This window comes from Brachionichthys hirsutus, chromosome 21 (genome assembly GCF_040956055.1).
Source record: "Brachionichthys hirsutus isolate HB-005 chromosome 21, CSIRO-AGI_Bhir_v1, whole genome shotgun sequence".
In the NCBI taxonomy this organism is placed as follows: Eukaryota; Metazoa; Chordata; class Actinopteri; order Lophiiformes; family Brachionichthyidae; genus Brachionichthys; species Brachionichthys hirsutus.
In genome coordinates, this window is record NC_090917.1 from 5,067,141 (window position 1) to 5,079,331 (window position 12,191).

General features: G+C 41.4%; 1 protein-coding gene across 1 annotated transcript; it reads right to left on the minus strand.

Moving 5' to 3' along the window:
- Nucleotides 1–3,651: 3,651 nt before the first annotated feature.
- Nucleotides 3,652–6,008, minus strand: LOC137910051 (leucine-rich repeat-containing protein 4B-like). The gene is made up of 3 exons (XM_068754477.1): nt 5,766–6,008; nt 4,458–5,649; nt 3,652–4,403 (listed from the first exon to the last, which is right to left on the minus strand). The coding sequence occupies exons 1-3, from the start codon at nt 6,006–6,008 to the stop codon at nt 3,652–3,654; spliced, it is 2,187 nt and encodes a 728-aa protein (XP_068610578.1).
- Between the last annotated feature and the right edge of the window lie 6,183 nt (nt 6,009–12,191).

Here is a 12,191-nt window from a genome sequence, read left to right on the forward strand (position 1 = left end):
TCTCTTAATCATTAGTCAAATCATAAGCTTTTCTTCCTTCCTGTTCGTCACTTTCTGCAAATTCTGTATGAAAAGATTTGCTGTCACGTAGAAGGAAGAAGCTTGTGTCCAGCTATAACGTTTATTTAAAAGTGTGTTTCCCGTCTCCTTATTTAAGTATGAAATGCAAAAAATAAAACAAATAAAATCATATATAAACACAATTATTATTCAGACAATTTTTTTTCAATTTTGTTTTATAAAATGTTACGCAATAACTTATTTGAAACATCATCACGTTCAACTTGTTAACTCATTTCTCATTTTGTTAGTTTGCGGTGCTCCGTGGGATGAAATCACAACAAAGAATGAGAGTGGCTTCTAATAGCAGAATAACTCCTGCCAAGGTGCAAAAATGTAAATCACAGAAATAGCAAACAGTGAAATAATATACCTCTCAATCATCGAACGACAGTCATTGAAGTGCAAGTACAGCACGTTAATCCGACTGTGTTCCTGAATGAATGTGTTGGGGAAAAAACTACATAACATGACAGTACAAAATGAAAATGTATATCACACACACAGATAAAACTGAAAAAAATAATGTTTTTTTTAATCATTATTTTACTGATCTATTTTTTTTCTATGCCATAACACTATTCGTTCGCTCACTTTTTAAAAGCTTCCAGAAAAGACCCAAGTTAACGGTATTACATTTGATCAAACAGAAATGCTTACCTTTTAACAACCAAAATGTCAGTCCCATTTTCTTGTCTCGCACTTTCACGTCTCAGATATGACAATCCATTTCATTAAGAAGTTTTGCCTCTAAGAGACCAACAATCATCTGGGCTGAAGCAAGCATGGCTAAACCTTGGATTATATACAGTACTCCATCCATACCTGAATCAATATAAATCAATGGAATACAGTGAGGTACAGCTACCCAATATGCATATAAATGCATGTTCACAATCCAGTGTCAAGCTTGTGATCTTCTTTAAAAAGGGGTCATATTGTATGCTAATATCACTAGTGTGGAATGAACCTCTTTTTATATGGCATCAAGGTCTCTATATTCAGTGGTAGCCGCTTGGCTAGCCTAAGATGCAACAAAGCCCCTTTGCATTTTCACCACATGTTAATGATACTGATAACTCTGCATGTTGCATATTATAGATTTCCAGAAGTATGAAAGGAACACTTCTGTGCTGATTAGGTGAGTCACCATCACAATTAAACACTGCTACAATAGTGTGAATGTTATAAAATTTGCTCCACGGTTAACATGTAGGATTGTACCCTCACACACAAGGCAAAACAAGAAGCATCTAGTATGCTCTTTGAAATCTGACGACAGAGCCACCAAATATGACACATCAAGAGAGAGGCCATATGTTGTCTTTTTTTTTTATCCTTCATTTCGATTCTATTTGGGTTTCTATGGAGCGGGAGTTGAACCCTGCCCAGTTGGTTGCCGTTGCAACACGTTTCAATTTTACTATGTTTTTGAGTCACATTCATGACCTGAAATACTAACATCAGGTTTGGGGTGAAAAGAAGTTTATCCTTAAACATGACAATGTGCATTGATGTAGATTCTGCATCTTCTGAAGATGTGCCTTTCATGGATTAACCTCTGTTGTAATATAATTATCATCATTAATATCTCAGTATCTCTTCTCTTGTGGGCTGTAAATGCAGAGTCTATATGCAACGGCAAAAAACGGCAAAACCACAAACAGAGTTTCACTACAATCAACAACCTTTGATGATATGTCAATATTGTTGATGATTCCATCTTGGGTGCATTTATCTAGAAATAACTGGTTGCAGGTCCAGCTCCTGCTCAATTGCAACAAACATTTTAATTTTAGTTTTAGTAGTGCTTTACAGCATTTTATGACAAAAGTAATTTTCTGAATGCATTTCTTTTTCCCCATTTCAAGCCATTTCCAAACTTCCGTGACAGAATCACTCTGGATGAAGCCATGGAACACATGAAGGGCTAATTCCAGACAAATGCAGTTTTGATAAAGAATAGAAGCCTCCTGTTCTGTTACAAACACTCATTTCCCTAAACCAGTGGTGCCTGAGGAACGTCTACAACAGAGTGACTAAAAGAGCATCTGAACGTGTTAATAGAGCAGCCCGCCATTAGCGGCATGAGTAATGGCTGAACCACAAACCATACGCTCAATCCAGGTTTAACACAGAGGCCTGCATAATGTCTCACTCTTTGCTTATGTGGTTGCCATATTGACCAGCCACAACCAATTATATGATTGATTTATTTCACACGTAATGATACATGGCTAGACAACTGTACACATTATATCAAACTAACAAAAAAAATAAAGGAATACATTGGTGAAACGCAAGAAGCGCAATTGGCATTTAACATATGAAAGTTACACTGTAAAAATGTGGATCTTACAATTGGCAAACAACATTATTATTATTAATATACTGTACATTTCCATTCATTCAATCATCTAATATGGATGTGTAATCCCTTCTTGAACGCTGTTGCAGTTTTGATGTCTTATCATCATTATGACAGCAGTTATGGCATGATTATGGTGACCATGAGCAAATTCCTGTCTAGAAGCAAATATCTGGCTACTGATCAGTCAAATAACACACGGTCAACACTTTATTTTACCCATACAGGTCCTTGCATTTGATCTCCTCTCTTTTGATGCTGGCATTTAAGTATCAGAATTTGTTCATTCAAATACCAAGAAGCTGGCTTTTACAAAATACATAATACACTCTCAGAACACAAAAGTTTGTTATGATTTTTACTGAAGCAACAACAACAACAAAAAATAGTCTGTCAAACAGAGATCTGCATTTACTGTTCTACAACCTAATTGGACTTTATGTCACAAAGCCAATTCAAAGATTCACAATGAGTGTTGCAATTGAGCCCTTATGTTTCTGAGAAGTAGCCAAACTTAAAACATGTATCATAACCAACCGCCACTATCACCACCCCTGATTATTCACAAAGAAACGAACTGCACCAGCTTACACACCCCAAAATATCTGTGTCTGCAATGATACATATTTAAATGAAAATATATTCATATAATTTGTGGATTTTTCACAGTAGTTTGTACTGTACTGTACCTTTTTGTCCATCTATTTATGCCTACATAATAATCACCTTCAAGGAATCTATTGAGTCACTTGATAGAGAGAGAGAGCGAGTGTGTGGCTTTGTGTTTTGTGTTGAAGGAAATTGTCTCTTGGATTTTGTTCTGTAATATTTCAGATCTTCGGTGTGGTGGGTGCTGTGCATGTCTTTCATCTCTGCTGGCCAACAATGATTTGGGGACCAACCGGTTCATCTGAAAGGCTAGTTTTCCCTATGAGAACACAGCTTGTAGAAACTGCAAAAAACATTTGCTTTGGCACAGATTTACATCGTAGCAATGTCCATTCCTTGATCTCCATGGCCACGATCGTGACCACAAACACAAGTGTCCCACTGTGGTAATCCTTGGCGCAGTACACTGTCACTGATAAGTCTATGGGTTTGTGCATTGCCATGTCTATCCTCTCCTGGTGTAATGTCAATGCACTCTCGTGTCTAATCATTCCACGCATGAACCTCTCTGTCTCTGTCTCTTGCTCACTCTCTCTCTATCCTCTTGTTTTGTTTTAAATCTGAGTCTCTTGGACGTTTTCCTTTGAGTTCCCCTTGAAGAGAAGAGGTTCCATTTGGGGATTCTGGTTTTGGCCCATGAACCCCTTGATCGATCCATGCAAACCCATGGTAGGCATGGGGAGTGACATCGGCAGTGGTGGGGACATAGAACTGGGGTTAGTGTTGGTGCCATTGCCTGATGAAGAGAGCAAATTAGATGTAGAGATTGGGATAGAGGTACAGGAGATTGGGATATCATGGCCTTGCTGGTTCTTGGTATTGTGGATCCCTCCTGGTCCCATCCCATCGGTGCCAATACTAAGACCCATAACATTGTTATTGAAATGATGGGTCTTGTAGTAATGGTTGAGAGTATCTGTACGGCCAATATTGGGAAGGTTGACTATTTCTGGATGATGTATCCTTAAGGTTCCTTCCCCAACATTGCCAGAATTCATAGTTGAACCTCCCGAGATGCCACTCCCGGCCCCAGCTCCAATCTCATCTTCTACATTGACAATCTCAATGGCTCTGGCAGGGCCATGGTGCTTGTGTAGTTGGTGCTGCTTCCGGAGCTTATAGAACACCACCAACATTACAGCTGCCATAAATGTGATGGCCACAAAGCAACCAATGATGATCTTAGTTGTTTTCATTACATCATCCAGGCCTGGAATGTTAGTCACATCTATTATGGAGACAGTCACTGCATTTTCAGTGGCTCTGTTGGCTCGAGGCGACAAGGAGGAAAGAGAAGAGGCAGACGGTGATATAGTGATACCAGGTCGGCCCTCTAACACCCCTCTTTGAATAGTAGGATTAGGAATATCTATGAAGGTCTCATTAATATACTGTCTTGCTGAGTTCTCCTCATCTCCTCTTACTGTCTCCACTGTTTCCACAGTGACAGTGGTAAAGTAGCTGTAGCTGTTGCTGGGGTCGGAAGCAGACACGTTGAGCACAGCAGTCGCAGTGGTGTTTCCAGCAGAGTTGGTTACCATACAAGTGTACTGTCCAGTGTCTTGCACGGTCACATTTGTGAAGTTCAGCGTTCCATCATGAAGCACTGAGATTCTAACTCTATATGATCCGTGAGTCATAAGCGTGCCATTGGGAGTTAACCAATTCACAGACGTCATTGATGTTCCAGTACGACACTTCAGCTCTGCAGCCATGCCCTCGGTGACATTGAGGTCAGTGGGTGGCTCAACTATCACTGGGGCATAGCAGGTAAAGTGGCTCTGGTCTAGTTCCCCAATGTACTTTCCCTTTATTCCAGGAGGTGCATGGCAACGAGCACAACATGTGGTGTTACTGGGGACCGTTTCTTTCAGCCACCAGCTGAGCCAAAGAACATCACAGTTGCACACCCAAGGGTTGTGGTTGAGATGTACCCTCTCCAACTGGTGCAAAGGGGTGAAGAGATCATGGGGCAGAGAATGTAGGGAGTTGTGTGAGAGGTTGAGCTCCTCCAAATTTTTGAGGTCATCAAAAGCATTGCGTTCAATAACAGACACTCTGGAGTGCATCAGCCACAGTTTGCGAAGTGATACTAGACCTTGGAAAGATCCAGGCCTGACTATCCCCAGCTGGTTACCTGACAGCTCCAATTCTTCTAGTCGTACAAGTGCGGTGAGATTAGGGATATCCTTCAAGCCACACATGCCAAGATTCAAGAAGCGCAAGTTGACAAGACCTTCAAAGGCAGCCTCTGAGATGAAATCCAGCTTTCTAAGTTCTCCTAGATCAAGACGGCGTAAAGAGGGAACACGGTGAAAGGCAAATGCCGGTAGAGTCTCGATAGGGTTGTTTCGAAGCCATAGTTCCCTTAGCTTGCTGAGGTACTCGAAGGCTTGTGACGGTACCACCGTGAGGCGGTTGTCAAAAAGTTCCAGTGTGTTGAGGTTAGGAAGGCCATTGAAAGCTCCCACTTCAATTTGCCGGATGTGGTTCTTGGAGAGCTGGAGGATTTCCAAATGTCGCAAGTGCTTAAATGTGTCGGACTTGATCACCTGATGTAGAAACAAAAAACATGAGGACATGTTGTAACAACATAGGAATTACCTCTGTCATAATATATTAATTCAGTCTGAATGCATGGTCTGTTTATAGATGAAGGCATTTTTACCTGAATTGAATTCTCCTGTAGATTGAGGTATCTTGTGTTCTCTGAAATACTCTCTGGGACTTGATCTAAACTCTTTCTTGTACAGATGACACGGCTTGCCTGATTGGAGCAGGCACAGAGGGTGGGGCATGGGGATGCTGCCTCTGTCAGCTGAGGTCCATGGTTGTGTACCCACAACAAAAGCTGGACCAACAAGAGGAGGGGGGAAGGGGTACGGGGGCTGGTCACCATGACAAGACGCATGGCAACTGACTCATGACCCACCCCTATTCCTATGATATTAATAAATCACCTCCAAAAATAGGGTATTTAAGTGCTTATCTCTATATTCATATTGTATGTTCTTATTTTTTTTCAAGCAGTAACTAAGAGAATAAAGCAGATTATTTTTCATTAATATGTTCCTTTTTTACTTTGCTCATGTTTCTTTAACTATCAAACACCTTAATATTTTCAACATATCATTTTAGGGAACCTGACAATTTTTGTTCCCAAATTGTCAAAACAAAAATCTAATTTGCTGGAGGAATTGATTTGAAAAAAAATAATTCTGTGGAGGATGTCGCTTCTCACTGTAGGGGGGAGAAAAGGAGAGAGAGAAAGGAGATCGAGTTAATGCAGTTTAGATATGAGCCCTGCACATTCATGCATGTAATCCAAAGACTGAATTTAAATCTTAAATATATTACAATGCCCCAGCGTCAGAGTGCATGACCAGCTGGATCGGGTTTTCTTCTCTAAAGAGACTGTAGAGTAACTAGTAAGTCAGCTGCCATAATCTTCACAGGCTGAACTTAACCTCTCATGGCCACAAAATTCTAATGCCTCAAGCCAGACTACAAGCACTGCAGCACTGATGCTGGTATGCTACTGGTCCCAAACATACTGGCTGAATTCTAGCACTACATGTTTTTTTTTAAGAATAAATAGTTGTTATAATCAGCACTCATCGAAAACAAAGGTTAATTTGTAGATTTATTCAATCCATTATGAGGCCGCAGCAGCAGTTTTGCAATTAAGATATGAAGGAATAATTATTGACTTCCGACATTTTACTGCAAATGTGCATGTGATGTGCACAGAAAAGATCTCCAAACACTAACGTTAATGAACCCAGACAAGATGAGACTGTGAACAAAGATAAATAAATAAAAAAGATTGTGCAAAATACTTTCTGTTTTTTGTCATCCATAAATGTTTCTCTAAAAAAGAAATGTCTGCACGCATCAGCAGACAGAAAACGCTGGTCTGTTTCCCATACAAGGTTCTGACCAAATAGAGAGCATTCATTGTTTTCTCAGGCACGTTATGGTCAACAGTATAACAGCCAAAAGGGAAACAAAGGGAACATTATTACATGTCACATGTATAGTCACTATTTAGATATAATCGCTGCTATATCAGATCATTTTTGCATACATTTCCAAATAGGTTTACTCTGTAATAAATGTGCTGAAAGGTTCCATGGCAGCTCTTAGCATCTCCTCTCCTATGCAGCAGCGATGCATACGCTCCTAGAAACACAGTTGCTGTGGCAACCTGCTCACTCACCATCTTGTGTTTTTACTGTCCAGTGCCCTATTCCACATCAGTATGTTTAGATGGGTTTGATGAACACTTGCTATTCAAAACCAATCAGCAACACATTAATGGATGAATTAATGAATTATTTGAATTTAATGCTGATGGTATATTTGCGTCAGATCATTTGGTTTCATGACAGTCTCTATGGATACCTCTGTGTAAGGACTGCGAAATGCACGTTTTGCACACGAACATATATGTTGATATGGAAACTTAAGAAATTGGTTTTCAATATCTGAGGATTATTATATGACTGTGAAGCTTTTCTTAAAAATATAATGCTGAGAACTCTTAAAGCAGCTATTAAGACAGCTCATGAGGGAGTTCATGCTAAAAATAGACTTTTTCAGATGCTCTACAAATCCAACTCACCCTCTCCAGACAGACTCATAGGCATATTCACATTTCCATATACCTAAAAACCACTGAAACCTCCATGAATAAATAAAACTCATATATCGCTAATATGTGCATGCATAAATGCTAAAGATTAAAGGTTACGATTCAAGAAAGCATTAAAAAAAGATTTATAACATCCAGATGGGAAAATAATTGATCTCCAAACAGAGTATGTTTTTACACACATTGGGATTTAGATATAAATGCATATAGGCTTATGCTTTTCGTTTTTTTTAGGGAGGATAGGACTCACTTGAAAAGATTAGCCTTAGAGGCTGTTTTGAAGGTTGTTGTCTTTTATTTAACAAAAGTGAATAGAACATTTGAGCAACTGCATTTGGCCAAAATAATTCCATGAGATACAATATGACTGTTTTAACCTCTTAAATCCAATTTCTCCTATGTTGGGTTTATTTTCCTCTCAAATAACACTAAACTTTATGTTTAGCATCTGTTAAATGGATGCCTGTTGCCTTGACCTTCTTCAAATTCCATGCCACATGAAAGCACGGGAACACTATGAGAGGATGCTGGTCTTTATTCTTAGATTATTACACCAGGGCTCATCGGAGGGCAACTTCCTTTACCACTAGTCTTCAGTGCTCACCATTTTGCAAAATTTATCTTCTTTAAATTCATGGTTGAAATATTGCTTCTATTTTGTTTTCATCCAAGAAACTTCACTCAGTCTTGATCTTTCCCATGTGTCAAAGAGCAGATTGCGAACATGCTGAAATTGATTATTCGATCAAGCCTGAGAATGTTGTAAAAAAAAAAAAAAAAGACAAATTAGCTGCAAGATGCTGACGGAACCCAAATCACATCGTCGTGAGCGCCTGATTGTGTCAATTCCCAGTTCCATACGACAGATTCTTTAAGGCTTATGAAGAGGCAACAATCGTGGGGTTGTTTCCAATAAACACTTTGTGTTGTGGGATTTCCTGCCTCCACTAGGCCTCGATGAGACGAGATGAACACAAAGCAACACATGTGTAGCATGGCCAACATCATTTGCTGTAACTATGACAACACCAGATTGGTTGAGGACGTGGGAAACATGGTAGGATGGGGCGCATTTCACTGGTATATTAACACTTTAAGGGGGATACAGATAAATAAATATGCAGGTTTGTGTCAAATATTTCCCAATTTTAAACTGATGCAAATGATTCTTTATTATTTCTCACAAATCAACTGATGAAAAACACACCTGGCTGTTTTCCCTGCAACCGCTATAGCCTCTGGCATAATATCTCCTACAATTCAACAGAATGGCCTTATTCATCTATGCAGCTGCGCTCGCTACGGCGCACCTTCTCGGGAACGCAATTGAAATTCTGAATAGGCCTAATTCTGCACATGCTGCATTACAAAATGGCTTGCATCCATTCTCTCTTCAGGGTAATGACAGACAACCTGGCTGCATCCAAAAAAAAACCACACACAACAGACCACAGACCGTGTAACGTGAGGTCTTGTGAAACGCATAGGCTTATCATAAATTACAAAGTTATTTTATGATATTTCTAAAGAACATGAACGCGTTTTTTTTTTTTTTATCTTGCGTCGACGTTGGCTGTGTGTGACCTACCATCTGCCTCATATTAATTATTTGCGTAAATTACAGTGCATCTGTGCAATCGTTGCGCGTTTTCTTATTCCATCCCTAACAGTCTAAAAAATGAGGTAACAAATGCAATAATTACGCACCGGCCATTTCAGCCTCTACCTGTAAAAGCGACATACACATACCTTGATGTTTCAATGGCTGCGGCGCAAGAAAGGAAGGTCGACGTTCTCTCTCCCCTCGTCCCTTCGTCAGTTTCCCAACCTCGTTTTAATGTCTCCTTTCTCTTCCCCTAAACTGATTCGCTTGTTTCCACAGCTGTGCGCTGGCTCTTGCTCTTGAAGGCTATTCCGCAGCGCCAACGCAACGCGGGGGGGCTACAGCGACGGCAGGTTAAAGATGAACACAATCCACGGACGCATGGAAAAAAACTGAGATTAAGATTAAGGCGGAGGGGGGGGGGGGGGAATTATATAGTATAATTAAGTTGAGGTAAAGAATCTGGTGGCGAGCGCATCCACGCGCCTTATCATCCTTGGAGTGGAGCGCAGGGAGCGAACGCGACGGCGCCCGGTGGGCAGAGCATTTTGCGTCTAGTACGAGCGTCTCTTTACGCAGATTCCGTATAGTTCAACCTGAATCGCACTGAGGCAGCGTTAATGCAATATATGATGGTCAACCATATAGACCTGCGCGCATTGGATGATTGGACATTTTAACCCACACGAATCTCCATTCCCAGCGTCGTTAGTGTTTTAGTCTCACTTCTATATAATTAGTTTTATCTGATAATGTGACTCAGCAGCAGAATGCATCGAGTCAGTCTGCTTCTTGTCATTCTGTGTTTTTTCCCAACCTTTTCAGCTTTAATCACCATTTAGTCGACACCTATTTACGGATGAAACCCAGACGCCTGCATAAAGAAACTTCTCTAAAGTCCACTGAGATTTAAAGTATTTCGGCGGCCTGCTAATATTATAATGAATGTCTGATACTAGCGCAAGCTAAGATTAAATCTAGGAAACTAATGAGGTCTTGTTTCTGCAGTCTTTGCATGTTTTATCCCCCCCCCCCCTTTCTCCTCCTCAGTGGTAGATTTAAAGCTTAATATAAGAAGCCACCTCCACCACTGTTGTTTACTATCAGCATGCAGACTTGGACAGGAAAATGCTCTGCAGCCTCATGAACTTTGTGATGTTTTGGATCATGAACCCTGAACATGTGTGGGTTTACGATGATCGCTTCATTGCTGATTAGTCATTAGTGATTACCAATAAAAAACAGGCTTAAGCCAGTAAAGACACCAGCACCTCCTCGTGTGTTAGTCCACATGCGTGAAGCGCTTCAGCGCCCATCGTCCTGCTGCCCTCCACAGCAGGTTGTTGACATTTATTCTGGATAAAATTAGTGCAAAATAGAGGAAGCAGCTGTTCTCGCTCTGTATCCTCAGCCAAATGCTTTTAGGGGGAAATAAACATCAGAGCATCTTTGCTCTGTCTCAGCGCACACTAAAGGTCAAAGGACAGAAAAGGCCGGTTATGCTTCAGAAAGACCCCCAAGATATATACTCCCCTCATCTCTCTCCTTCTTTCTGCCCCCCCCCCCCCCCCCCCCCCTGCAGCTTTCTCTCCCTCTGCATGCCGTAGTGAGCATTGTTCATGACCACTAGCTTTTACTGAACGCTGCACAGCAATGAGGTCTCTGTGCCTTTTGCCTCTCTCTTGCTCTCCCCATCCCCCTCCTCTGCCTCTCCCTCTCTCATCCTCTCCCACTCATCTACCTCTCCCTCTCTTTCTCCCTATATCTCGCTCCCTCTATTAGATTTCCAGTCACACAGTGGTGCAGAGGATATTCCTCCCTTCTCTCTTCCTCCCTCTTCCCTCATTCGCTATCGCTCATGCTGAAATCTTAGCCCACATCTAGTTTCTCGCCAGACTCTGGCTGCCTTTCAGCTCTCGTCGTCTGCGTGCACCTTTTTGCCTTCCAACCCCCGCGCTATTTAAAATGATTCCAGGCTAGCCATGCAAATCTCACCCTGTGCCTCTGCTCTCCTTCCTCCACCCTCTTTGCACTCCTCACAGTGTCATTGTGTGTGTGTGTGTGTGTGTGTGTGCGTGTGTGTAGCAATGGAGCAGTAGAGGGAGGGAGTGAGACATGCGCTTGTGCACAGTAAATGAACAAACACTCATTGCTGTATTGCTTGTGTCATCAGTACAGGAATGCTCCTGGAGTAGAAATACAGCAGAGCGAGTTAATCCTGCCATCCAGAGGACGACAGCAATACAGCCCAAACCCCATAAACTCGTAATGCTGTGTTAGGAGCCACGGGGGAGGAGAAGGGGATGGCAATGAGGATTTGGCAGCAACATGCGCGTGCCAAGACATATGTGGCATGCTGATAGCACTGGAGAAGTGCAGCTCACACGGAGAGGAGGATTTGGAGGGGTAGTGATACGCATCCATCGCTCCCATCGTTTTAGGGTACTAGCCACAGGCCCCGCTTCTCTGGAAGTGGATGGTGGAGCAATTGCATGCAGTTCAAAGCAAAGATTAAGAATGTGGATAATTCTTGTAGCAGTATGTGTGATTCTGGGTGAGGCGCTTTAGTGATCTTTCTGATGGCCCCGGGCATCCGATAGGGATTGTCAACAATATGATGCATTTGTTGCTTATTTTTAGAAATAAAACAGGGGAAAAAATAGTTTGATTGGTCCTCGTTGCCATCGACGCAAGAAAATAAGAGAGATACAAGAAAGAGCTGTGAGTTATTCATGGTGACATGTCTTTTTTACTGTGTGAGCGTGTGTGCATGCACGTCTGTGTACACGCACGTGTTAGAGAGACAGAGAAAATAGAGAGAGAAATCCTAGTGTCAC